The sequence below is a fragment of the Sus scrofa genome, chromosome 3 (genome assembly GCF_054392235.1).
Source record: "Sus scrofa isolate SSC_HxYL_T2T_F1_AM1 chromosome 3, Sscrofa_HxYL_maternal_Yorkshire_Landrace_v2.0, whole genome shotgun sequence".
Taxonomy (NCBI): Eukaryota; Metazoa; Chordata; class Mammalia; order Artiodactyla; family Suidae; genus Sus; species Sus scrofa.
In genome coordinates, this window is record NC_139385.1 from 104,193,936 (window position 1) to 104,220,898 (window position 26,963).

Below are 26,963 nucleotides of genomic sequence, written 5' to 3' on the forward strand. Positions count from 1 at the left end.
CAACAAGGACAAGGTTTTTTTTGTTTGTTTGTTTTTTGTCTTTTTGCCATTTCTTGGGCTGCTCCTGCAGCATATGGAGGTTCCCAGGCTAGGAGTCTAATCGGAGCTGTAGCCGCTGGCCTATGCCAGAGCCACAGAAATGCAGGATCCGAGCCGCATCTGCAACCTACACCACAGCTCACGGCAACGTCGGATCGTTAATCCACTGAGCAAGGCCAGGGATCAAACCCGTAACCTCACGGTTCTTAGTCGGATTTGTTAACCACTGCGCCATGACGGGAACTCTGGACAAGGATTATTTTCTGCATTTTATCTACAGCCACCTTTGTCCCCTCAACCCCTGAGCACCATGTACACAGGCTGCTCCAAACGTGTATGTGCACAGCTCTGACCATTTACACATGACCTGCAAACTCCACTAAGGACAATGTCCATCCCCACAGGGAGCTGAAGGAGAATGCACACCTGAAGAAGATGCACAATGACGCCTTCCGAGGGGCCAGAGGGCCCAGCATCTTGTGAGTACACTGCTGCTGCCTCCCCTCTCCACCCAGCACATCCAGCAGGCCTGCTTAGGGTATCTGGCCACTTGGTCCCCAGCCCAGTTTGTGGGGAATCAGTTTCTACCTGTGGAAGGGCTACCCTAACCAAGCACCACCAACTGGGGGCTTAAAACAAAAGAAACTTACCGTCTCACAGTTCTAGAGGCTCAAAGTCTGAAATAAGGGTATCAGCAAGGCTGGTTCCTTCTGAGGGCTCAGAAGGAAGGATCTGTTGAGGCCTCTCTCCTTGCTCCTGGTACTTCCTTCTGGTTGTGACAGCATGTCCAGTCTTCACAGGGCATTCTGGGCGGGTGTATGTGTATGTGTGTGTGTGTATCTGTCCCCAGATTTCCCTCTTTTTATAAGAATACCAGTCATATTAGATTAGGGTCCATCCTAACAATCTCATTTTAAGTTGTTTACTTCTATAAAGACCCTATTTCCAAAGAAGGTCACATTCTGCGGTACTGAGGGTTGGGACTTCAACATATGAATTTGGAGGAGACACAGTTCAACCACCATCGAATAGGGAAGACTTCCTTATGTGCTGGTAGAGGAGGGTGGGTGTCCCCCTGGGAATTAATTAAGGCTGAGGGTACAAAGAGTCCGGCCAAGTCCCCTCAGTTAATAGGAGTTGAGTGTAAGGACACACAGGAGAACTAAGAGGAACAGGAAATTGAAACCAGTAGTCTCCAGGTAGTGCCATGGGAAGCCGGAAACCTCCTACAGGAAACAACTGCAGCTGCAGGCAGGCCTTGGGAAGAAATGCAACAGGGCTGCAGACACTCTGCAGCTCTAGGGCGAGTAAGCTCATCACCTCCACAGAGGTGCTGATCCATTATGCCCTACCCTGGTACACTAGTCCTAATGCAGTCAACAAGCATGGATTGCACATGTCCTGTTTCCCAGGCCCCAGGCTGGAGAGACTTTGGCAAGCTCTGGCCCTGCCTATAAAGAGACTACCATCACATAGGGGAAACAGCAATAAACAGGCAAAGGGATAAACAGGCATGTAATTTTATTTATTTATTTTTTTTTATGAACCTGACTAGGAACCACGAGGATGTGGGTTCAATCCCTGACCTCGCTCAGTGGGGTCAAGGATCCAGCACAGCCACGAGCTGTGGTGTAGGTTGCAGATAAGGCTCTAATCCTGCGTGGCTGTGGCTGTGGTTGGGGGCTGTAGCTCAGAGGCATGTACTTTTAAAATGAGAAAAGTACTAGAAAGATAGTGAGCAGTGTAACTTGGTTCACTTGTTGGTTTAGTCATTCATTCGCTGACTAATCCAATAACTCTAAGTCTATACTATGTGCCAGGCACTGGATTAGGCATCGGGAAAATAGCAGAAAAATAAGAAAAAACAAATGTCTCCACCTTCATAGAGTAGGGAAGATAGACAAGGATCAAATGGGTAAAGAAAATATACCAGACTGGAGTTCCCATTGTGGCACAGCAGAAATGAACCCGACTAGTGTCTATGAGGAGGCAGGTTTGATCCCTGGCTTCGCTCAGCAGGTCAGGGATCTGGCATTGTCGTGAGCTGTGGTGTAGGTCACAGACATGGCTCAAATCCCCAGTTGCTGTGGCTGTGGTGTAGGCTGGCAGCTGTAGTTCTGATTCAACCCCTAGCCTGGAAACTTCCATATGCTGCAGGCAGAGCCCTAAAAATCAAAAAAAGAAAATATGCCAGATGGTATTGGTTGTGGACCAGAAAAATTTAGATGACTGGGCAAAAGGAGTTGTAGGGAGGGGGAGCGCCCTGAAAAAGTGTTATTTATGCAAATACCTGAAAGAAGTGAGCAAGTTATATGGGTATCAGCAGGAAGAGGACCCCAGGTGGAGGAACTGAGCAGGAACCATCTTTGCATGTTGGAAGAATGGAAGGGAGGCTAGTGTAGGAGGGTCAGCAAAGAGGAGGGGCCTGGAACAGAAGGACTGAGAGATGGCGAGAGCCAGGTCAGGAGAGCCTATGGCGATTGTAAGGGCTTTGCTTGCCCTCTGAGTGAGATGAGGAGGCTTTAGAATTTTGATCAGGAAAAGGAATGAATTCAGTTATTCTAGCTCCTGCCAGTATTCATGATTCTACATCTCATATCCCACCATTCTAAGGCCCAAACTCTGTCTACTTCTTAGCTCCGCCACTGTCACCTTCTGACTATCTACTTAACTCCTCTATTCTCCGACTCTTGACTCTACCTCCTACCTATGCCACTATCAACCCCTGTCACTTTCCATTCTGACCCTGTCAATTTCCTGCCACCATCAACCCCCAACTCTGTCTACGTCCTGCCTCCCACCACTAAAACGCCTGACCTTCTCCACTTCCTAATTTCTGCCATCATCAGTCCTAACCCTTCTCTATTCTCCACTCAACCTCATGATTTCTGCTTACTCATGGCTTCTGCTACCTGATGGCTCCTGCCCATTGCTTTCACTGCTGTCTATCAGCTTCTGCCACCCTACCCTAGGGGTCCCTGTCTATATGCCTCATGTTCAAAGTACACCAGACTCAGAACCTTAGAGGTTGTTTGCATACTTTCCAGTCTAGCACAGTCTGTAGACAGAGTTCTTACAGCCAACTGGCCACCTACTTGGGCAGTGAACAGCTAAAGAGAGTTCCCTTTGGTCATGCACAAGAATGAGTTAGTGTGGTCATAAGGCACAGTGTATAACAGTCTTTGCTTGAGAAGCTGCTGGGTCTGCCTGCTTAGAAACGACTGTAAGCGCTGCAGGCCTCTACACTGTCTTTTCCAGAACAGTGGGACCAGACTTATGTCTCTTACTTCCCAAGTAGCTATTCTCATTATACCCTTAGGGTTTAAGTAGTGTCTAAGTGCTCCTTCTAGCCACACCCCAAATACATTTCCCCCACAAATCTCTCATGGAGACTGAACATCTATCATCAGAGATTCACTCCTTTGTAATAAGACCTTGCTATTTCTAGAATCCTAATTTAAAATATCCCCCCCCAGAAAAAAAAACAAGAACGAAAAAAATCAGCAGACCTGCAAAGAATCATGTGTTCAATCTCTGATACATCTAAGATAATAACTCTGCAAAGCAGAATGAGAACACTGTTTACCTAAATCAGTAAGAAACCCAAAGCAAGAAGAGTCCACAACCCCTGAGACAAATTCTGCCACCTTGATTATTCCACCAAGTGCCTACACCAGTCATCATTCCATGTTGTCAAGTTCATCTATCCATCAATCACCTACTGATCCTCTCCCATGTGCTGGACACTAAGTATCAGGGCAGTTTGCTGAGGGAAGTTGTGCTGCTGGAGAAGTTTCATGGTGTATCAGCTGCAGCCACTCGGAAGGTGGGCAGAATTTTTAAATTCTCACTGACTCATCTTCCTCCTCACACTGAACTTTTTTGGAGTTTTCTTGGACAGTGCCTTAAGTCTAGAAAAGCTGAGGAGTTCAGGACCTTTTTTGAAAACCCTGAGCTTTCCACACAGTTCTGCTGGCATGGCCAAGTGTTTTCTTGTTTTGCACTGATGAATCCAGTTTGCCTTTAGAGAACGTAGGTGACGGCTAATGCCACACAATGGCCCTTAATAGCGTGACCAGCCTGTGCTCCATGAAAACCCACCCTGCAGGGCTTGATCAATCAAAGACCAAGTCCTCTGAAGCCCTAAATATGTCCTCCTGGGGTAGAGCACAAAAGCTGATGTCACTGCATGTGCCTGCTGCCTCATAAAGCAAAGAGTTATTTCACTTCTGCTAAGTGGAGAGAGGCAAAGGGAGGGAGAGAGAGGGAGAGAGGAAACAGAAGAGAGGAGAGAAAGAATGCTAATGAATGTACGGCAGGTACAAGGAGTTATACTCAGTTTTGAGAAGAATAATGGGGTACATATGAGGAAAAAACACACAACATAGGAGTCCTGTCGTGGCTCAGCGATAACGAATCCACTAGTATCCATGAGGACACGGGTTTGATCCCTGGCCTCACTGAGTGTGTTAAGGATCCAGCAATGCTGTGAGCTGTGGTGTGGGTCACAGACACAGCGTGGATCACACATTGCTGTGGCTGAGGTGTAGGCCATTGGTTGCTGTGGCTGTGGTGTAGGCTGGCAGCTACAGCTCTGATTCGACCCCTAGCCTGGAAGCTCCATGTGCCAAGGGTATGGTCCTAAAAAACAAACAAACAAACAAAACAACACAACATAGCTTTTTTGAATTCAAATTTTAATGAGAGTAACTGAAAGGGAGAATTAGGGAGAAAGAAAAACAAAAGATTCCTCAGGACCTAGAATGATACTATTGTTGAAAGGAAGTTTCATTCTGTGAATCAAATATGTTAAATAAATAAGCCTTTCTGCTTTTTACTTTTCAGGGATATTTCTTCCACTAAACTACAGGCCCTGCCTAGTTATGGGCTGGAGTCCATTCAGACGCTAATTGCCACATCATCCTATTCTCTGAAAAAACTGCCATCAAGAGAAAAATTTACCAATCTCCTAGATGCCACATTGACTTACCCCAGCCACTGCTGTGCTTTTAGAAACCTGCCAACAAAAGAGTAAGTAAAAAACAAAAGGTAAAGCCTGCCAAGCTGTGGTAGAAACTCAGAGTTCAAAATAGTCAACTGGTGGACAGCTCCCTGCCCCTTCACTCCCTGCCTTTGAAACCAACTCCATAGCCGTGAAGTCACTTTCGGAGAGACAAGAAAATGAATTATCCTGTTTACTCCCAAAAACGGGTTCCAAATAGTCAATTCACCCTGCAACTAGAAAAATCTTTGCAGCTTATTCTGAGCTAATTGAATTAGAGCCTTAAATCACGTTATAACTGCAGTTGCAAAATGGAGTACAAAACTGGTCTCTCAAAGATCACCTAGCTCTAATCCTTGTCAGAAAGCATCATTTCTAAAGAAATGGGGGATTATAGGCTCAATAGGGTAAATTTTACCTGATGTCTTAATCCTTAAACACACACACACACACACACACACACACACACACACACACATAAAACACTGCAGAAGGTTTTTGTTGCCTTTTTTTTTTCAAGCTAGTTCTCTCCCCGCAGAAGACTATCATCTATTACAGAATAGAATCCTAGATTCCTGAGGATTAGCTTAGTGTGGGAACAAAAAAGGCACAAGCTCCTGGCTGGTTTATGTCCAGTGGGGGGCATCTTACTGATTCAATTAATTCACTTCAATCTGACAAGGAATGGCAGGGTGGGGAGAATTTCATTTTTTCTTTAAAGAATTGTTTTCCAGACTTTTTTGACTGAGATGCATGCTAAAAAATACCTTTTCTACATTACTACCAAGTAAACATAACACATACATAACTGAAATAAAACAATGCACTACTTAACTCTTCTACATGTGATATACCAATATTTTGTCTACCTTATTTTATTTCATGTTTGTTTATTTTTAATGCTAGTCTTGATTCACTCTGTTATTTTCATGACCCACTAATGAGTCACAACTCACAGTTGGAAAAACTGCCCTAAAAGGATATTCTCATTTCAATGAATTAGATGAGGCACCAAGAAAGTGACACTAGAATGCCACTATCTTTGTTTGGAATCAACCTATTTATGATTAATCAACAAACATTTGTTGCCACACACCTACTGCGTGCCTTTCCTAGGTAGATACACTTCTGCCACAAGCTTTTCAGATAACCAAGAAGACAAACCATTCCCTGTGCTCAGAGAGCTATGCCCCATTAACTGAGCTTCAAAGAACATTTTCTGAGCACTCACCAAGTTCCAACCACCATGCAAAAGTCTGACTAATCAAAGATGAGTAAGAGCTCATCCCAACTGCCAGTCACAGGCAGCTGTCTGGGGACAACATACAAGAGAGCCAAAATTTAGGTCCAATACAGCAAATGTTATGAAAGAGCTAAAAACAGAACAGAGTACTCTGGGAGAACAGAGAGAGGGTTCCTAAATATCAGTGAGACTCTGGGAAGGCTTCCTGAGGAAGTGACTTCTGCTAAGCCTTGAAGAACAGGTAGGGGTTAGCTAGATAACTGTGGGGAAATGCAATCCAAGAGATGAAAAAGCTTGTATGGAGGCACAAAGGCAAGACGCAGTGGGATGAAAGTCATTCAGAAAAACTCTATCAAGAAGACTTACGGTTACACTGGAGGAGGATGAGTAAGGAGAGGAGACCAGAGAGAGGTGGGCAGTGATGGCTCTGAGTATCAGGCCACGCTGGTTAGGGCATGGGGAACTACTGAAGAATTCAAAACAAAGTTACTCAGATTTGCTTTTGTAAAATATCACTCTGGGCTGAGAGTGAGCACAGCTGATGAGAGAACAACTGGGAGAACAGACATGACAGAGGCTGGTGTATGATAAAGCAGATTCTAGACACCTCCACTTTTATACCAAAGAGATCATATCCCTTTTGAAATTACTACCATGTAAAAAATTTACTTCAGGGACTTTTTAATCCAGAAGATGAAAGAAACTACTACCTCTGGGTAAAAATTTTCTTTAGAAAGCAGGCATTATGCAATTGTGAGATGGGAATAGAGTCAGAGGATATCGTGATTGGGACTAGAAGCTTTAACTGACTCCCTCTCTATCTCAAAAGCTAGAAACCTTGGAGGCTAGGAAAAATGAAGAGCCTGAGGCTGGGCCAGTGGAGTATTTGTGAAAACTCTGGGTCACTCCTCTGCCCTGCAGCTGCAGAGCCTGGATAAGGCACACAGCTGTCTGGACAGATGGCCCCCAAAACTCTCCTTGGTATCTATGATTAAAATTTCAAAAAAGATAGACAGAACACAGTGCTATTATCTGAAGGCCAAGAACAACCACATTTCCTTTTAACTGGAGATTGGTTCACACATGGTATCAGCATCAAACCCGCACACAGTCTCTTTCTCCCTCCCTCCATCTCTCACCCAAAATAACAAGCTGATTAATTTTTGAAAGTGAGTCCAGTAGGTCAAATAGTTTTTACATGTTCTTACCTTCCTGCTTTTATACAAAGTTATTTCTACAAGGAATTGTCTTGTTAATATTGGAGAAGAATAATATATAGAAATGTCCACTATGGATTGCCTCATTTCACTTTCCTTAGGAATGTAGGTATAGCCTTCTTTTAATTTCTTGACATTTTCCCCTTTCCATAGGCTAAATTTCTTAGAGAGGACAATGGAGGAATAGGGAGCAACCACATTCTATTTCTTCCCATAAGCAAAAAAATTCACATCATACTGTCAGGTCCAGTATCTTCAAAACCTTACAAAAGAGATTCTCAGTTATAATTCAAAGCCATGAACTCTGAATGGTTATTTGTTCATCAAGGCTGGTGTGGTGAGAAGCAAACTTTTATACACCATAAAGGTAGCTTTTAATGAACACTGAAAAATCTATGATTCAATGTGACAAATTTAAGTTTTTTCATCTCCAGAGCCCACACAAAACACTTAGCATTCAGAAGCATTTTATCTAAGCTGGAAGCACTCTAATGACAATTCAGAAGCCTTTACTCTCTCCCCAGGAAGCGTTTCAGTTAGGACAATGGTGCAGAACAGGACTCTGGTGTAAGAGGTAAAGAATTTGGATGAACAAAGCATAAATAGACATGATCAGGTTTAGTTTAAAGACCAAAAGCTCAACAGTGGCTTTTTTTTTTTTTTACCTCTTCTCTTTCAGGCAGAATTTTTCATTTTCCATTTTTAAAAACTTTTCTAAACAATGTGAAAGCACAGCAAGGAGACCAAATAATGAAACACTGTAAGTATTTGCATGCAAAGAAACTTGGAAGCCATATCTCATTCTGGGTGCACCCTGTTATTATCAGTGCCAATGATTTTCTTTTGATAAAAGTCTTGGTTGGGGGCATGCTTGCAAAGCATATTTTAATAGCTTTAAAATGGGGATTTTTCTTTGCAAGTGGCATCTAGTTGCTCAATTATCTCTTTTACTTGGTTAAAAAAAACTTTAAAAAACATACTTGTGTGCTTATTCTACTGTTATATTAAATTCTCTTTAGAAATTAAAATTTTATTTGCAGGTATTTTGATGTCACTAAGGCCTTGTTTAAATGATAGCCTCATTTGTTGGGATGTTCACACGTCACATGGTCAGCATTTCAGGAAGATTAACTGATTGCAGACAAACTTCTAGAAGCAGCCACTTCCCTTCAGAGAGACTTAGGCCATCTTGACCGTTATACTCTGGAGCTTAAAATTATTCAAACTTAATGCTCTCACCAATACACAGTGGATGGGAGCTCCACTTCTGACTGATTTTTTTAAACATTTCTCTGCTGCCGTGGCATTTCACAGACCTTCAAGTGTAAAAAAAGCATGCTTCAAAAGATAATCCCAGTGTCCCCTCTGCCACATTTAGGGCAATTTAGAAATTCTATTATTTCCCACCCCGACCCCATCCTCTTGTCTTTGAGGCTACAAAACTAGATGTTCTTCTGTGATACCTTGCCCATCTCCATTCCCTTTATGCATCTTTTTTTTTCCCCCTCTTTTTTTTCTCACCTGCAAGTTATACAGAGGCAGCGGGGTGCTATGATGGAAGGACCCTGGGCTTGGGAGCTTCTCAGAGTTGGATATGAATTCTTAGCACTAATGTTTCAGTAACACTGCATATCCCTGGGCAATGCTTATCTTTTTTGAGACTTCTTTTCTCTTCTTTTCTTCTTTTCACAGTAAGGGGTGGCAGAAATATCATTTAGCTTTCAAAACCGTAAGAACGAAGGGAGTTGTAAAAGATTGTAACAGCTTCTAGGTTACCTTGTTTTATATAGGCTCTATTCTTTTCTCCTTTCTTTCATTTAGGTCTGACACCAGCTATCCTCCAGTGTTCTTTTTCCTCACCCTCCCCCTTCTTTTCTCTCAATACTCTCTCCATCACTCACCTTCCACATAACTCTTTTTGCAACCATGTGGCTTTCTTCTCACCCACAGGAAAGCACTTCTGGGTAGTCAATGGTGGCATTAAGGGGCAGTTTAGGGGAAAGGAGACTTTAGCTCAGTCTCATTGACAGTCAGTGCCCCCCAGTCCAGGCCTTCCAAAATGAGGATACAATCTCAAGTTTGCTGTGCTAACAGTGCTTTCAAATAAGTCCCCTATCTTCAGCATCCCCCAAACTACCTTAAATTAACAGATAATCTAAGTAAAAAGAGTATACTCTCTGTGAAAACATTTTTTAGGATAAACCCCCTTCCTCCCCTTCCCAACAAATCACTATTCTTGAGTTTTCAGAGTTTAGACATTCTAGAGCCAGCCAGTAAGTCTTATCTACTCTCTCCAAGATCCTAGGGTATCTTTACTGCTCTGGCTGGCTGCACTGTCCTCCTAAATCCCCGTCTTTTCTCCTGCCTGTTCACTGTGAATGGAGCAGCATTGCTACTGCTTCTCCTTCCTTAGACTCAATATTGCTAAGCCCAAGTCCATTCACACTGCCTGCGTGGCCTTCAGTGCTAAAGACAGCTCCATGCTGGGCTTTGTCAATAAGCATGTTGCTGCCCTCAGGAGCCAGCCTCAGACCGCAGGTGGGTATTCGGGCCTTAGACAAATCACCAAGGAAAAAAATTGCTAGACATACACTCAGTAGGCCAAAAAAGAAAGAGCAAGGGACCAGGGGAGGAGGAAAGAGAATATATGTGACCTCTTAATGATACAAATTTATTCAGATATCATGACAGCGTTTTTAGAGCTCTGAATTAGTGCTTCTAACAGCTGAAGCTATTTTGATAAGGGGAAAGGAATAAGGGAAATTAAGGCAGCAATACTTGGAAAGCTGTCACCTGATTTAATAAATGCTATTATTTTGTAGCAATCATCCAGGGAAACTTGCTTAAAATGCATATCCCTGGGTTCTGTCCCTAAAGAGTGTGATTCAGGGTCTGAAGTTAAGGCAGGAATCTGCATTGTAGCAAACACTCTGGTGATTCTAATGGAACTAAGCAGTCCAAGAGCCACACTTTGCAAAACACTGACAGCGAGTGAAGGAGAAGATGGATATAAAGACCTAGCACTGCCACTAGTGCCTGGAGCTAGGGGACCTGAGGCAAGTCTTTTACCTCCTTCAGTCTTGGTTTTCTTACCCATAAAATGAAGGGTCTGGTGAGCTGGTCTTTAAGGACCTTTCCAATGATAAGAAAAAAAAAATATTTTTTTTTTTTTTGTCTTTTTGGCATTTCTTGGGCCTCTCCTGCGGCATATGGAGGTTCCCAGGCTATGTGTTAAGTCGGAGCTGTAGCCACCAGCCTACACCAGAGCCACAGCAACCCAGGATCTGAGCCACATCTGCCACCTACACCACAGCTCACGGCAATGCTGGATCCCCAACCCACTGAGCAAGGCCAGGGATCAAACCCGCAACCTCATGGTTGGATTCGTTAACCACTGAGCCATGATGGGAACACCAAAAAAAACTTATTCTATCATTCTTGTAACTACCACCTCTTTAGAGATTTAAAAATCAGGTAATTATACTGATGTTCATAAGATGAAGACAAACAAATGTGCCACTTTTATTTTATAATAAAACAGGTGAGTTTCCTATGCCATCTCCTGTGCATGGCAGCAGCACTTCTCTAGCTCCAATTTGGTTTCTATGGTATTCTAGCACATTTTTGGAGTGCCAAGTCATAGATTTCTTTTCCTTCTTTTTTTAAATCTGTGTTCTTTCCTTTAGGTAATTGTATTGCTTCTACTCACTGTATCATTATTTTATCATTAAAAGTTTCTTTTTCATAGTGATTTTTATTTTTTTCATTATAGCTGATTTACAGTGTTCTCTCAATTTTCTACTGTACAGCAAGGTGACCCAGTTACACATACATGTATACATTCTTTTTTCTTATATTATCATGCTCCATCATAAGTGACTAGACATAGTTCCCAGTGCTATACATCAGGATCTCATTGCTTATCCATTCCAAAGGCAATAGTTTGCATCTATTAACCCAAAATTCCCAGCCCATCCCACTCCCTTCCCCTCCCCCTTGGCAACCACAAGTCTCTTTGCCATGTCCATGATTTTCACTGTATCATTTCATCCACTCACTGTATTAGTTATATACTTCTTTCTACAGAACATGAACAATTTAGTTTTGAAAGTAGAGAAAAAATACTTTCAGTGTGTGAGGAACCTCATTTTGAGAGTGAAACACATATTTGTAATGGCCCTAACAGAAAAATGATGCTCATTTCTCCACCTCCCAAGATTATTTTAGTGGACTATGGGCAAAGAAGAAATCTGTTAAGCCTACATGCATCATAAAGTACCAATCATTGTCCCTGTATCCTCTCAATTGCTTTCAGGACCAGCATCACCCTGGTTTGCTTATTCCACTAACATTTATTGAATAGATACTCTGAGCCAAAACTCTGTGAAGCACTGAGATTTCAGAAATAAATAAGACCTATTTCCCTGCCTTCGAGGCTATTAAAGAATAAACTATTAAAGAAGATGCATCATCACAGAATGGCAATATAGTCTGAGAATTACAATAGTACTTAACTGCAGCCATGGTAGAAAGGAGGGATGATAAACTCCTTAGAGGTGTAGAATCAAGAAAGGCTTCATAGAGCTTATCTTCAAGGATAAGGAAGAATTCACCAGAGAAATGAGGAGAGAAGGGGAAGAAACAGCAATTCAAAGACAAAGGGATGAAACAATGCAACCTAGTCTGAGAGCCTTAAGTCACTTCATGTGACCAAAGGGTTGGTTCCACAGAGGACTTGCAAGAGATAATTATAAGAATCTCTAACATTCACTGAGCACTTAATAATGTCAGGCATTGTGCCAAACATGCTACACGTCTTATTGTATTTAATCCTTAGCGCAATCCTATTGAAGGAGGTATGATTATTATCCCTATTTGGAAAATGAAGAATTCGAGGTACAGAGATGTTACATAACCCTCCTGGGTTTACCCAGCCTATAAAAACTGGAACCAAGAGAGTCTTGCTCCAGAGCCCATGTTCTGAACTGTGCAGCACTACTGTTTCTTAGATGGGACTGGAGAGAGGGGCAGAACCCAGGTCAAGGAGAGACTCAGAGGTCATCACCGGGAGCCTGAAGTTTATCCCACAGCCAGTGAGAACCTAAGAAATGTCTGAATTAATACAGCTGTGCTTAAGAAAGGCTATTCCAGAAGAAACATACAGATGAACTAGGAGAGGGTGAAATTGGAAGAAAGACGCCAGGAAGAAAACAAATTTAATTGCCCCATCAGTAAGAATGAAAATTTAAATTCCAGCAGTAACACTGGGGTTGGGAGAAAGTGATCAGCAAAGGTGACACAGAGTCCCTCTTCAGTCCACTCTCTGTATCTGACTCATAACCTAAGAAGTTATCTATTTCCGTAACTTCTTCCTATTGTTCGGCACTCTATTCTTCCTCTGCTCCTAAATATCTAGTAACCTATCCTTGGTCTCTGTTCCTCAACTGGTCAACGTGATCAGCCAGGGACTTAAGTGCAAGCAAGTCCTCCAGGAGCTGAGGCTCTTTAACAATGTGAGCCTTGCAATTCCATTTGTGTTCTACCACAGACAAACAGCTTGATAGCAGTTTGGTTGGCAACTAAAGGAGATAAAAATAGCTAAGAAAATGTCACGAAAGGGTTCTTTTAGATTGAACAAGCATAGATTGTTTCTCTAAATTTGTTTTCCAAAGAAAATCATCTTCTGTAAACAGCTTCATTAAGTCTTTGCAGCACTGCGTAAAATCTCCATATTTAAAAAACTTCTAAATGCCTTTCCAGTCCCTTCTTCAGAACTCCTCCAACAATTCAGGTTTCTCAGATAACAAATAAATGGAAGAGTAAGGCTATTGTGGCTTTGTTTCCTTTTGTTTCTTAGGCCTTATTAAAAAAAAAAAAATCTAAGGATGATTTTTGAATTTTTGAATACTCAGAATCATTGAAAATCTTGTAAGTTTACACTGAGCCAAAATGTTCTTCTTACAGTTATTCTGCCATCTTTGCTGAGAGTGAACTGAGTGACTGGGATTATGACTATGGTTTCTGCTCACCCAAGACACTCCAATGTGCTCCCGAACCAGATGCTTTTAACCCCTGTGAAGATATTATGGGCTATGACTTCCTTAGAGTTCTGATTTGGCTGATTAATATTCTAGCCATTATGGGAAACGTGACTGTCCTCTTTGTTCTCCTGACCAGTCATTATAAACTGACAGTGCCTCGTTTCCTCATGTGCAATCTCTCCTTTGCAGACTTCTGCATGGGGCTCTACCTGCTACTCATTGCCTCAGTTGATGCCCAAACCAAAGGCCAGTATTATAACCACGCCATAGACTGGCAGACAGGGAATGGGTGTAGTGTTGCTGGCTTTTTCACTGTATTTGCAAGTGAACTTTCTGTCTACACCCTCACAGTCATCACACTAGAAAGATGGCATACCATCACCTATGCTATTCAGCTGGACCAAAAGCTACGCTTAAGACATGCCATTCCAATTATGCTTGGAGGGTGGCTCTTTTCTACACTAATTGCCATGTTGCCTCTTGTGGGTGTCAGCAGTTACATGAAGGTCAGCATTTGCCTCCCCATGGATGTGGAAACCACTCTCTCACAGGTCTACATATTAACCATCCTGATCCTCAATGTGGTGGCCTTCATCATCATTTGTGCTTGCTACATTAAAATTTATTTTGCAGTTCAAAATCCAGAGCTGATGGCTACCAACAAAGACACAAAGATTGCTAAGAAAATGGCAGTCCTCATCTTCACTGATTTCACCTGCATGGCACCGATCTCTTTCTTTGCCATCTCAGCTGCCTTAAAAGTGCCCCTTATTACAGTAACGAACTCTAAGGTATTACTGGTTCTTTTTTATCCTGTCAATTCTTGTGCCAATCCGTTTCTATACGCAATTTTCACAAAGGCATTCCGAAGGGATTTCTTTCTGTTGCTGAGCAAATCTGGCTGCTGTAAACATCAAGCCGAACTTTATAGACGGAAGGACTTTTCAGCTTACTGCAAAAATGGCTTCACTGGATCAAATAAGCCTTCCCGGTCCACATTGAAGTTGACCACATTACAATGTCAGTATTCCACTGTCATGGACAAGACTTGCTATAAAGACTGTTAACTGTTGTATGAGTAACCACATAATTTAATTGTATTTAAATTGTGTAAGAAAAAAAAAAAAAAACTTGTTTTTATCAAAAATTTTAACAAAGGATTGATTTCAGGAAATTATGCACACTGGCCAAAGAGAAACGTCTACCTAGCCCAAAGTGTGGTCCATGACCAATGCCAGTCCAAAAACAGTCTGTCACTGACGCTTAACAATACAGAAGTTGAGAGTGTTTAGAAACGTTTATAGCAATTTTGACAGTAATTTGATATGTGTTGAATCTAATATTTAAAAAATGAAGTGGTATTTTCCATGTTTGATTTTTTTCTCATTTCATCCTTACTGTAATTTTTATTACATTTTACAAGAAGATTAGTCCTAACAGATTTGAAATTTAAAGTAACTGGTCCTTTTCCTCAGAGAGTTTGAGAAATACATTCTAGAGATGCACTGTCCAATCTGGTACCCACTAGCCATATGTAGCTAAATTTAAATTATGCTAAATTAAAAATGTAGTTTCTCAGTTGCACTAACTACATTTTAAACATTCAACAGCCACACATGACCACTGTCTGCCATATTGGACAGCATATATACAGAACATTTTCATCATCTAGAAAGTTCTACCAAATAGTGCTGCCCTAAAGACTTTTATCTATCCCTTGTCTAGGTTCTACTATTTAAAATTTAATATAAAGCAAGCATCTAAAGGCACATTTCAGCCTACTGATTTGGTGTTTAGTCTCTAAAAAGCAATGAAGTCCCCTAAATAGTAGGCTGTAAACTCCTTGTAGGTAGGAACCCTGGCTTGATTTTGTTTCCCTGTCTCCTAGCTCAGGATCTTGGCAATAGTATGTAACAAATGTACTGAATTACACTGAAGTTAGGACATCTACTAGGAAGAAAGTGGGGTCTTTTCCTTTCTAGGGCTCCATCTTTTATGTGAGTAAAAGAAAATACTTAAATATTTTAAAATAGCCATCATTTGAGGATATAGAAAAATATATCTAATATTTGCTATAAGTATTTTTATTTATCAGAATTTATGCTTATAGGACAATGAAGTTATGGTTTTAACTGCAGTATTTTTTGAAAGTTCCTTTGACTTTTTAAAAATAACTTAAAAAAACTTAATTATGTGCCAAACATCTTGATAAGTATTTTATATAATTTAACCCATTTAATCCTCATAAACTCTATGATGAAGATATTATTCACATAGTGTAATAGAGGAAAACCTATTACAATTTGCCCAAGTTCTCAAAACTAAGATTCAATTAATAGAATTCAAACTTGGAGTTCCTGTTGTGATTCAGCAGTTAAGAAACCTGACTAATATCCATAAGGATGCGGGTTCGATTTCTGGCCCCACTCAGTGGGTTAAGGATCTGGCGTTGCCCTGATCTGTGGTGTAGGTCACAGACAGGGCTTGGATCTGGTATTGCTGTGGCTATGGTGTAGGCTGGCAGCTGTGGCTCTGATTGGACCCCTAGCCTGGGAAATTCCATATGCCGTGGGTGCAGCCCTAAAATAGTGGGGGAAAAAAAAATTCAAACTCAAAGTTCTGATTCAGTACCCCAGCCTCCTAACCACTGTATTTTTACTGCCTTCCCATGGTAAATCAGAGTCATCCAAAGGTTTTCTATGTGTTCAGAGTTCTTTCAATTTCCCCCAACCTTTGATTGTGAACATTTTCAAACATATGAAAAGCTGAAATAATTACATAGTGCAAACCCATATACTTAGATTCAAGAATTTACCAAATTGCTTTCACAACATATCTATATAATTATCCAGTATTTATACATGCATCATTCCTGATCATTTTAATATAAGTTGCAGATATAAATACTTGTTAGCCCTAAACCTTTCAGCATGCTTAAAAGTTTAACATTTGTTTAACACAACATTTGTTTACATATTTTAAGGTAAATTTTATATATAGTGAAATGGACAAATTCTAAGCATATCATTTAATGCATTTTGAGAAATGTACACACTCATGTAACCCAAAACCTCCATGAAGCTATAGAATACTCATCCTCATAAAGTTTCCTCAGGCCCCTTCCTAATTAATCCCTCACTCCCACCCCAGAGAGGTTCCCCCTGCTGCCCATGGATTAGTTTTGTCTGTTCTAGAACTTCACATACATGGAATTATACCATTTATACTGTTTGTGTAAGGCGTGTTTGAGTCAGCACAATCTCTCTACTATTCATTCATGCTGTTGCTGAATCAGCAGTTCATTCCTTTTCATTGCTGAGTAGTTTTCCATTGTATGAAGATAACACTGTTTTCTATTTTCTTATCAATGAATATCTGGGCCATTTCCAGTTTTTAGTTCTCCTTTGGCATTTTTAAAATGAATGTATAGTCACGACTAGACTCTCTACACATTTAGTCTGCTTTAAATCTTTGTGACATTTTACAAATTCAAAACAGATAATAAAAAAGTATGAACTTTATAAAATATCTCCTTTGTAATGTATTTTTCACATTTCTGACTTTTCTACTCCATAACTAGTTACTTGTCGCTACTCAGATGCAATCCTCTCTCTTGTAAGCAAGTGTTCTAGAATTTGTCTCAATGATATGAGAGAATGCTAGTCATGTTGCTATGTACATACACAATAAACTTTCTGATTCATAATAAATCACAGAATCAAAACAACTAAGTAAGCAAAACATAAGAAAGTAAGAAAGTAAGAAAGTAAGAAAGTAAGAAAGTAAGAAAGTAAGAAAGAAAGAAAGAAAGAAAGAAAGAAAGAAAGAAAGAAAGAAAGAAAGAGAGAAAGAAAGAAAGAAAGAAAATATATCCTTGTGGAGAAATTTTATGTACTCTTAATAATTGTTTGAGCCTCAGGTACTTGTACACATACTCTAAAAACAACTTTTACAGCCTTTTCCCATTATGATTTAAGTTTTAACACACAGAGGCACAGTGTACTGCCTTCCTCATTCTCACATCCTTTCATTCACTCGTTAGTCCTTTCAATGGTCTTCACGTCAGCTCTTTATTTTGCATTCCTACTGTCACACCTACATCTCAGGCCTTTTCCCCTTATCTCTGGAGTACTACTATACCTCCCTCATTCCTTTTTTTTCATATCCAATCTTTCCACACTCTGATACTCACCACCACTCATCAAACTTCCTAAAATCCTAATTCACTTATTACATACCTGCCAAAAATTCTAAATGGCTCATCAGTACCTATAAATTTAAGATTTAATTCCTAGCCTAACATTCAAAGAGCTCCAGAATCCATCCTCAAATCTGCTCACTTTTTCTCCTGTTTTTCTACATGAAACAAATTATTCCAATTACTGTTCCATAGCTATGCCCTATGCATCTCCATGCTAGTGCCTGTGCCACTCTTACCATCTAGAGCACCTTCTCTCTTCCCTGTTCTCTTCCTGCATCTTCTAAGACCCTGTCAAACTCTTCTTCATCCACTCCCTCCCTAATCCACTACAGTCAAGACATCTCCTTTACTGGAAATAAAGAAAGGCATAAATGATAAATATGCAACCCACAGCAGGCGTCTCTTTAGACTTCTTTAGAATTTGTCATCTGTATCACACATTTGTCTTTTCTTCTATACTGCTGAATATTATCTTTACATGTGTATCTCTCTTTTAACCTACGTTATAAATTCCTTTAGTGATATACCCATCTCCTACTTCTTTATTCCTCCCACTATATCTATCCTAGTCCTGCACATGTAGGTGACTCATATTTTTAGCTAATTCACTTGTAAAACTGAAATATAAAACATTCCTTGTTAAGAAGCATTTTCTACTACAGAGGACAGTATGGAGGTTACTTTAAAAAACTAAATATAGAGCTACCATATGATCCAGCAATACCAATTCTGGGCATCTATCCAGAGAAAACTCTAATTCAAAAAGATACACACACCCCAATGTTCACTGCAGCACTATTTACAATAGTCAAGATGTGGAAGCAACCTAAATGCCCATTGACAGAGGAATGGATAAAGAAGATGTGCCTATATACAATGGAATATTACTCAGCCATAAAAAATAATGAAATAATGCCATCTGCAACAACACTGATGGACCTAGAGATTATCACACTAAGTGAAGTAAGTCAAAGACAAATATCATCTATCACTTATGTGGAAATTAATAAAAAATATTCAAAAGAACTTATTTAAAAAACAGAAACAAACTTACAGATTTCAAAACCAACATTATGGTTACCATAGGTGAAACCACTGGGGGGAGGGAAGAACAGTGAGGGTGGGAATAACATATACACACTACAGTATAAAATATGTGACTAATGAGAACCTACTGTAATACAGGAAAATCTACTCAATAGTTTGTGATAACCTATATGGGAAAAAGAATGGATATATTTCTATGTATGACTGATTCACTTTGCTGTATACCTGAAACTAACACAACACTGTAAATCAACTATACTCCAATAAAATTAATTTTTTTAAAAAAGAAGAATTTTCTTTTGAGATGATCTCACAGAAATTGTGTATGTTCCTAATCTGTATAAGCACTTATACATAAGTCACAAAAATATCAAATGCTCAAGAAATCTATATTTCTATCTTATGGGTTTTTTTTTAACCACATTTGATGTTGTCACTGGTAGGTTGCAAAATGATTAAAAATGGTTATTCAACTTGGAGTAACTCATCTAATCTTACAAAATATCTTTAAGAGGTAGTCTGTCCAAATGTTATAACATTTGCTATAAAGAGCCTGGTTTTAGTTTCCTAAAAGTGTATTAATAAGTTCATGTGTGGAGTTCCCATCATGACTCAGTGGCTAACGAATCTGACTAGGAACTATGAGGTTGTGAGTCCAATCCTTGGCCTTACTCAGTGGATTAAATATCTGGCGTTACCATGAGCTGTGGTGTAGGTTGCAGACGTGGCTCAGATCTTGTGTTGCTATGGCTGTGGCATAGGCTGACAGCTATAGCTCTGATTAGACCCCTCGCCTGGGAACCTCCATATGCCACGGGTGCAGCCCTAGAAAAGACAAAAAAATAAAAAATAAAAAAATTAGAAAAATAAGTTCATGTGTAAATTAAGAATCTTTATGTTACAAAAATTTCAATAAATGTGTTCATAATTGGAAATAATCTTTTCTTCAAAATACACATTTTATTAATATCAATTTCTTCCTAAGAGTTATTACCATGGGCTTCCTATTTATAATTTAGCTTTCTAGTTATAAATTATGAAATTCCAACCTATCTCAAAGTATATTTACATGAAAAACAGCACAGTGTTAACCTAATAACATGAGTCAAAAGAAAATCCCCCACTAAATTTCCCTACTCACCACCCCAATTAACCATTGTTATTTATTCTAAAATTATTAGTTTTGCTGCATAACTTAAATGAATTCAACTAAATGTCTCAGCCAAAACCAGAGCCTCATTTCCCTATGAAGTCTGAGGTGTACAGATGATTTTTTACACATAGTATAGTACAATGAATAAAAGAGGTAAAGAAGGTAATCCAGGCAAGGTTAGTTGGTCAGTCTCTAAGAGACCAACTGTGCAAACTCAAAAAGATCTTCTTAGCCTACAGAGAGAGGTGAAAATTATGTAAAAAAGCAGTGTAGGATGCATTCATGAGAAGAGATTGAATTAGCAATTACTGTACACTTACATAAATTTCATTTAACGCAACAAACTAAGACCTCTAAAACAGAGACACACTCACCACCTATAAAAGGGTACAGGATGATATTTGCCAAGGCACTGTCTTTATGAGAACTCAGAACTTACTTTATGATATTTTGTTAAAATATGCAACAAGAAATGTTTAGCTTGACATGGTAAAGAGGTTCTCGAAAGTAAAAATACATTAAAACCAAGGCTCAAATAAACTCCACCAACTTATAGAATTTAAAGAATAATTTTCTAAAAGCAGAATCAAGATAGTAGAGGAGTAAGACAGGGCATTAACTTTCTCCCACAAACACATAAAAAAAAATCTACATGTAGAATGATTAACACAGAACATCTACTGAATGCTGGCAGAAGACCTTTAACCTCAAAAAGGACAAGAAACCCTCCACATAACTGGGTAGAAAAAAAGGGGAAAAGAGAGAGAGAGAAAGGAATCAGGAAGGACTAGCACTCCTGAGAGGGAGCTGTGAAAGAGGAAAGGAACCCACACCCTGGGAAGCTTTCTGACTGATGGGGTTATCAGCCGAGATGTAGGGACCTCAAAGCCTCAGAGAAAAGTGCAGCAGCTGGACTGAGGGCAAAGCAGAGAGAGAGCCACAGAGATGATTGGTACTACCTCCCAGGACACCACAGCCTGAGATGCTCCAGAGGGGGCTGGGTGCTGAGACACAGGCTCCTGAGGTCAGTTCTGGGGAGAGGAGTAGGGCTGGCTGTGGGAGACAGCCTGAGGGGCTAGGGAGCCATGCACCAAGGGTTGGGGAGCAGAGTGCCACAGCTGAGGGAACCCAGGAGGAGGTCTGGGCCCACAGGATAAGCAAGCCACCACTGTTTGGAAGGGCAAGAGGAGGAAAGGCAGACCGCCATAGGAATATCTTTCTCTGTGCACTTGCAGACCCTCAGAGGGCAGGACTAAGGGTGTCAAGGCACCTCTTGAGTGGTATACAGGCAGTGGGGGCAAACTCAAGTCATTTCAGACTCCAGAGGTGGGCATGGCCTGCCACCACCAGGGTTCTGTGAACAGGTACCAGCTACAGCCCCAGTCACCTCAGAGGTTGGCACAGAGGAGGGCACTGCAACCACCCCATTCTCACTCTCACTCCCCTGGGAAAGCAAATGCCCTGCTGCTGCCACTGCCAAATGCTCCAGGCACCACCTACACCTGCCTGAGAGTCTCAGTCACTTCACAGGGCCCTGCAATTACAAGCAGCCTGCACCACCTTCCTGTGGATCCTTGCCACTGTCAAAGGCCCAGTTACCTGGTGCTGGCTACCAGCCCTGCCCATTGCCTGCATCTCCCTGAAAGCACACACAGCACCATAAAAATAAATATTAAGCCCTCAAAAAATACCCAGGTGTGCTCATGCATATAAATAGCCCTCCAAAACTAGAGTAGCTGTTTTCCCTAAATTCACAGAATAAGAAAAATATAAGCAAAATGAAGAAGCTCAGGAACCACGAGAACAGGAGAATTTACCTCAAGGAGCAAACAACAAAACAGACCTCTGCAGTCTAGCAGACACAGAGTTCAAAAAGAAGATAGTGAAAATACTGAGGAATTAAGAGGAAACATGAAGGAATTAAGAGCAGATATGAACAGTAATGCAGATTACTTTAGAAAGGAACTAAAAAATATACAGAGGATCCAAGAGGAAAAAAAAAAGAAAAATTCATTTGCAGAACTGCAAGTTGAGTTAAAGGTACTAAAGAGCAGAATAAATAATGAAGAGGAATGAATTAGTACCTTGGAAGACAGAATAATGGAAATCACCTAATCAGGACAGCAGACAAAAAAGCAAATGAAAAAAAAACATGAAAGCATATAAGAGGTCTATGGGATGACATAAAGCAGGGCCAATTTATGCATAATAGGGATTACAGAAGGAGAAGAAAAAGAAAAGGGGATTGAAAATATATTTGAAGAAATTATGGCTGAAGACTCCAAATCTAATGGAAACAGATATCAAGACACAGGAAGTACAGAGAGCCCAAAATAAGGCCCACAACAAGACATATTATATTAAAAATGGCAAATGTTAAAGACAGGATTCTAAAGGCAGCAAGAGAAACACAAACATTAATTATAAGGGAACCCCCATAAGGGTATCAGCTGATTTCGCTACAGAAACACTACCGGCCAGAAGAGAGTGGCAAGATACATTCAAAGTTCTAAAAGGAAAAATTTGCAGCCTAGAATACTCTACCCAGCAAGAATATCATTTAAAATAGGAGAAATAAGACAAACAAAAGAAATAAAAGGCATCCATATAGGAAGAGAAGAGATCAAACTGTCACTGTACGCAGATGACATGATACTATACCTAGAAAACCCTAAGGACTCAACCCCAAAACTCCTTGAACCGATTAATAAATTCAGCAAAGTAGCAGGATATAAGATTAACATTCAGAAGTCAGTTGCATTTCTGTATACCAGCAATGAAATATTAGAAAAGGAATACAAAAATACGATACCTTTTAAAATTGTACCTCACAAAATCAAATACCTCGGAATACACCTGACCAAGGAGGTAAAGGACCTATATGCTGAGAACTATAAAACTTTAATCAAAGAAATCAAAGAAGATGTAAAGAAATGGAAAGATATTCCATGTTCCTGGATTGGGAAAATCAGTATTGTAAAAATGGCCATACTACCCAAAGCAATCTACAGATTCAATGCAATCCCTATCAAATTACCCATGACATTTTTCACAGAACTAGAACAAACAATCCAAACATTTATATGGAACCACAAAAGACCCAGAATCGCCAAAGCAATCCTGAGAAACAAAAACCAAGCAGGAGGCATAACTCTCCCAGACTTCAAGAAATACTACAAAGCCATAGTCATCAAAACAGTGTGGTACTGGTATCAAAACAGACAGACAGACCAATGGAACAGAACAGAGAACCCGGAAATAAACCCTGACACCTATGGTCAATTAATCTTTGACAAGGGAGGCAAGAACATAAAATGGGAAAAAGAAAGTCTATTCAGCAAGCATTGCTGGGAAACCTGGACAGCTGCATGCAAAGCAATGAAACTAGAACACACCCTCACACCATGCACAAAAATAAACTCCAAATGGCTGAAAGACTTAAGTATAAGACAGGACACCATCAAACTCCTAGAAGAAAACATAGGCAAAACACTCTCTGACATCAACATCATGAATATTGTCTCAGGTCAGTCTCCCAAAGCAATAGAAATTAGAGCAAAAATAAACCAACGGGACTAATCAAACTGACAAGCTTTTGCACAGCAAAGGAAACCAAAAAGAAAACAAAAAGACAACTTACAGAATGGGAGAAAATAGTTTCAAATGATGCAACTGACAAGGGCTTAATCTCTAGAATATATAAACAACTTTTACAACTCAACAGCAAAAAAACCAATCAATCAATGGAAAAATGGGCAAAAGACCTGAATAGACATTTCTCCAAAGAAGATATACAGATGGCCAACAAACACATGAAAAAATGCTCAACATCGTTGATTATAAGAGAAATGCAAATCAAAACTACCATGAGATACCACCTCACACCAGTCAGAATGGTCATCATTAATAAATCCACAAATAACAAGAGCTGGAAGGGCTGTGGAGAAAAGGGAACCCTCCTGCACTGTTGGTGGGAATGTAAACTGGTACAGCCACTATGGAGAACAGTTTGGAGATACCTTAGAAGTCTATACATAGAATTTCCATATGACCCCACAATCCCACTCTTGGGCATCTATCCGGACAAAGCTCTACTTAAAAGAGACACATGCACCCGCATGTTCATTGCAGCCCTATTCACAATAGCCAGGACATGGAAACAACCCAAATGTCCATGGGCAGATGATTGGATTCGGAGGAGGTGGTATATATACACAATGGAATACTACTCAGCCATAAAAAAGAAGGACACAATGCCATTTGCAGCAACATGGATGGAACTAGAGACTCTTATACTGAGTGAAATGAGCCAGAAAGACAAAGACAAATACCATATGATATCACTTATAACTGGAATCTAATATCCAGCACAAATGAACATCTCCTCAGAAAAGAAAATCATGGACTTGGAGAAGAGACTTGTGGTTGCCTGATGGGAGGGGGAGGGTGTGGGAGGGATCGGGAGCTTGGGCTTATCAGACACAACTTAGAATAGATTTACAAGGAGATCCTGCTGAATAGCATTGAGAACTTTGTCTAGATACTCATGTTGCAACAGAAGAAAGGGTGGGGGGAAAAATGTAATTGTAATATATACATGTAAGGATAACCTGACCCCCTTGCTGTACAGTGGGAAAATAAAAAAATTATAAATAAAATAAAAATTTAAAATAAAAAAAAAAGAATAAATCAAATCATGCAGAAGAGGATCAAAGAACATGCTATTTACTATAGATTCAATAAAATTCCTGTCAAGTGGGTTAACGATCCGGCGTTGCCGTGAGCTGTGGTGTAGGTTGCAGACGCGGCTCGGATCCCGCATTGCTGTGGCTCTGGTGTAGGCCAGTGGCTACAGCTCCGATTCAACCCCTAGCCTGGGAACCTCCATATGCCGCGGGAGCGGCCCAAGAAATAGCAACAACAACAACAACAAAAGACAAAAATACAAAAAAAAAAAAAAAAAAAAAAAAAAATTCCTGTCAAAATTCAAAAAATAAAATAAAAAATAAAATAGGAGAAATAAAAAATTTCTCCAACAAACAAAACTGAAAAAGTACAGCAATACTAAACCCATTCTAAAAGAAATACTGAAAGGACTCCTCCAAATAAAAAAGAAGTGAGAATAAATAGGATGGAGGAAATCACAATTGGAAAGTAATTACTTCAATAAGCCAGCATATAGAACTACAAGAAAAAAAAAAGATTGTAAAAGTGATGATGAACACAAGGAACAGCAAAAAGGACAAATATATGAAGATGTTAAAAAAGGACAACAAAATCATACATTGAGCGGAAGGAAAGTAAGAAAATCTAGACTCTTTTTTTAGAATGTGTTTGAGCCTACATGACTATCAGGCTAAAGCAAGTAGATATAGGAAGGGATTAACATACCTGAAGAACAGGGCAACCACAAATCAAAACCAAATCATACCTACACAAAAACTAAAAAGAAGGGGACACAGCCATAAAATAAATGGAAATTATTCAACCAAAAAAAGAAAGGAACAAAGGAGAAACAGAATCAACTGGAAAACAAGGCTTAAAGTGGTAATAAATACGCATTTATCAATAATTACCTTAAACATCAATGGACTGAATGCTCAAATCAAAAGACAGAGAGTGGCAGATTGGATTAAAAAAAAAAAAAGCAAGAGCCTCCATCTGCTGTCTACAAGAGACTCACCTTAGGGCAAAGGACATAGATTGACAGTGAGGGGATGGAAAAAGATTTTCATGCAAATGGAAAAGATAGGAATGCGGGAGTTGTGATACTCATATCAGACGAAACAGACTTCAAAACGAAGGCCATAAAGAAAGACAAAGAAGGACATTATTTAATGATAAAAGGATCAAGAAGAGAATATTACACTCATGGAGTTCCCATCGTGGTGCAGTGGTTAACAAATCCGACTAGGTTGCGGGTTCGATACCTGCCCTTGCTCAGTGGGTTAAAGATCCAGTGTTGCCATGAGCTGTGGCATAGGTCACAGACACAGCTTGGATCCCGCATTGCTGTGGCTCTGGTGTAGGCTGGCAGCTACAGCTCCAATTTAGACCCCTAGCCTGGGAACCTCCATATGCTGCAGGAGCAGCCCAAGAAATAAAAAATATATATATATATATTATACTCATCAATATATATGCCCCTAATATATAGGAGCACCCAAATACTTACAGCAAATAACAGACATAAAAGGACAAGGTGATGGGAATAGAATAATAACAGGAGACTTTAACACCCCACTCATATCAATGGACAGATCATCTAGACACAAAATAAATAAGGTAACAGAGTTCCTAAATAACAGAGTAGAAAAGTTAGACTTAATTGACATTTTCAGGACATTACATCCAAAAAAATCAGAATATACATTCTTCTCAAGTGCACATGGAACATTCTCAAAGATTGACCACATTTTGGGGCACAAAACTAGCCTCAACAAATTTAAGACTATAGAAATTATTTCAAGTATCTTCTCTGACCACAATGGCATGAAACTAGAAATCAACAACAGAAAAGAAATGAGAAAAAACTAACTGCATGGAGACTAAATGACATGCTACTAAAAAAACCAATGGGCCAGTGAGGAAATCAAAAGGGAAATTAAAAAATGCCTCAAGACAAATGATAATGAAGACACAACCATTCAAAATCTATGGGATGCCACAAAAGCGTGCTTAGAGGGAAATTCATAGTCATGCAGGCCTTCCTCAAAAAAGAAGAAAAATCTCAAATCAAAAACTTGATCTACCACCTAAATGAATTAGAAAAAGAACAAACAAAACCTAAAATCAGCAGAAGGAAGGAAATAATAAAGATCAGAGAGGAAATCAATAAAATAGAGATTCAAAAAACAATAGAAAAAAAGCAAAAAAACCAAGAGCTGGTTCTTTGAAAGGGTAAACAAAATAGACAAAACTCTAGCCAGGCTCACCAACAAGAGGAAAGAAAGAACTTAAATAAATAAGAAAGGGGGGAGGGAGAGAGGGAGGCAGAGAGGGAAGGAGGAAGGAAGGAGG

General features: G+C 39.9%; 2 protein-coding genes across 11 annotated transcripts in view; one reads left to right on the forward strand and one right to left on the reverse strand.

Moving 5' to 3' along the window:
- Positions 1–26,963, forward strand: part of LHCGR (luteinizing hormone/choriogonadotropin receptor) — a 71,723-nt gene that overhangs the window by 41,944 nt on the left and 2,816 nt on the right. For 2 of the 10 annotated variants that reach the window (XM_021085887.2, XM_085015928.1), the window contains 4 exons: positions 444–518; positions 4,885–5,070; positions 8,181–8,261; positions 14,176–17,300. In XM_021085887.2, the coding sequence (XP_020941546.1) occupies positions 444–518; positions 4,885–5,070; positions 8,181–8,261; positions 14,176–14,224 (391 nt within the window). In that variant the 3' untranslated portion in view covers positions 14,225–17,300. Of the gene's footprint in view, positions 1–443; positions 519–4,884; positions 5,071–8,180; positions 8,262–8,541; positions 10,769–13,465; positions 17,301–26,963 lie in introns of those variants that run through there. The other 8 variants (XM_021085888.2, XM_085015929.1, XM_085015923.1 and 5 more) reach the window with 6 other exon arrangements.
- The window catches only part of GTF2A1L (general transcription factor IIA subunit 1 like), an 85,370-nt gene that overhangs the window by 13,920 nt on the left and 44,487 nt on the right, over positions 1–26,963 (reverse strand). The window lies entirely within an intron of this gene.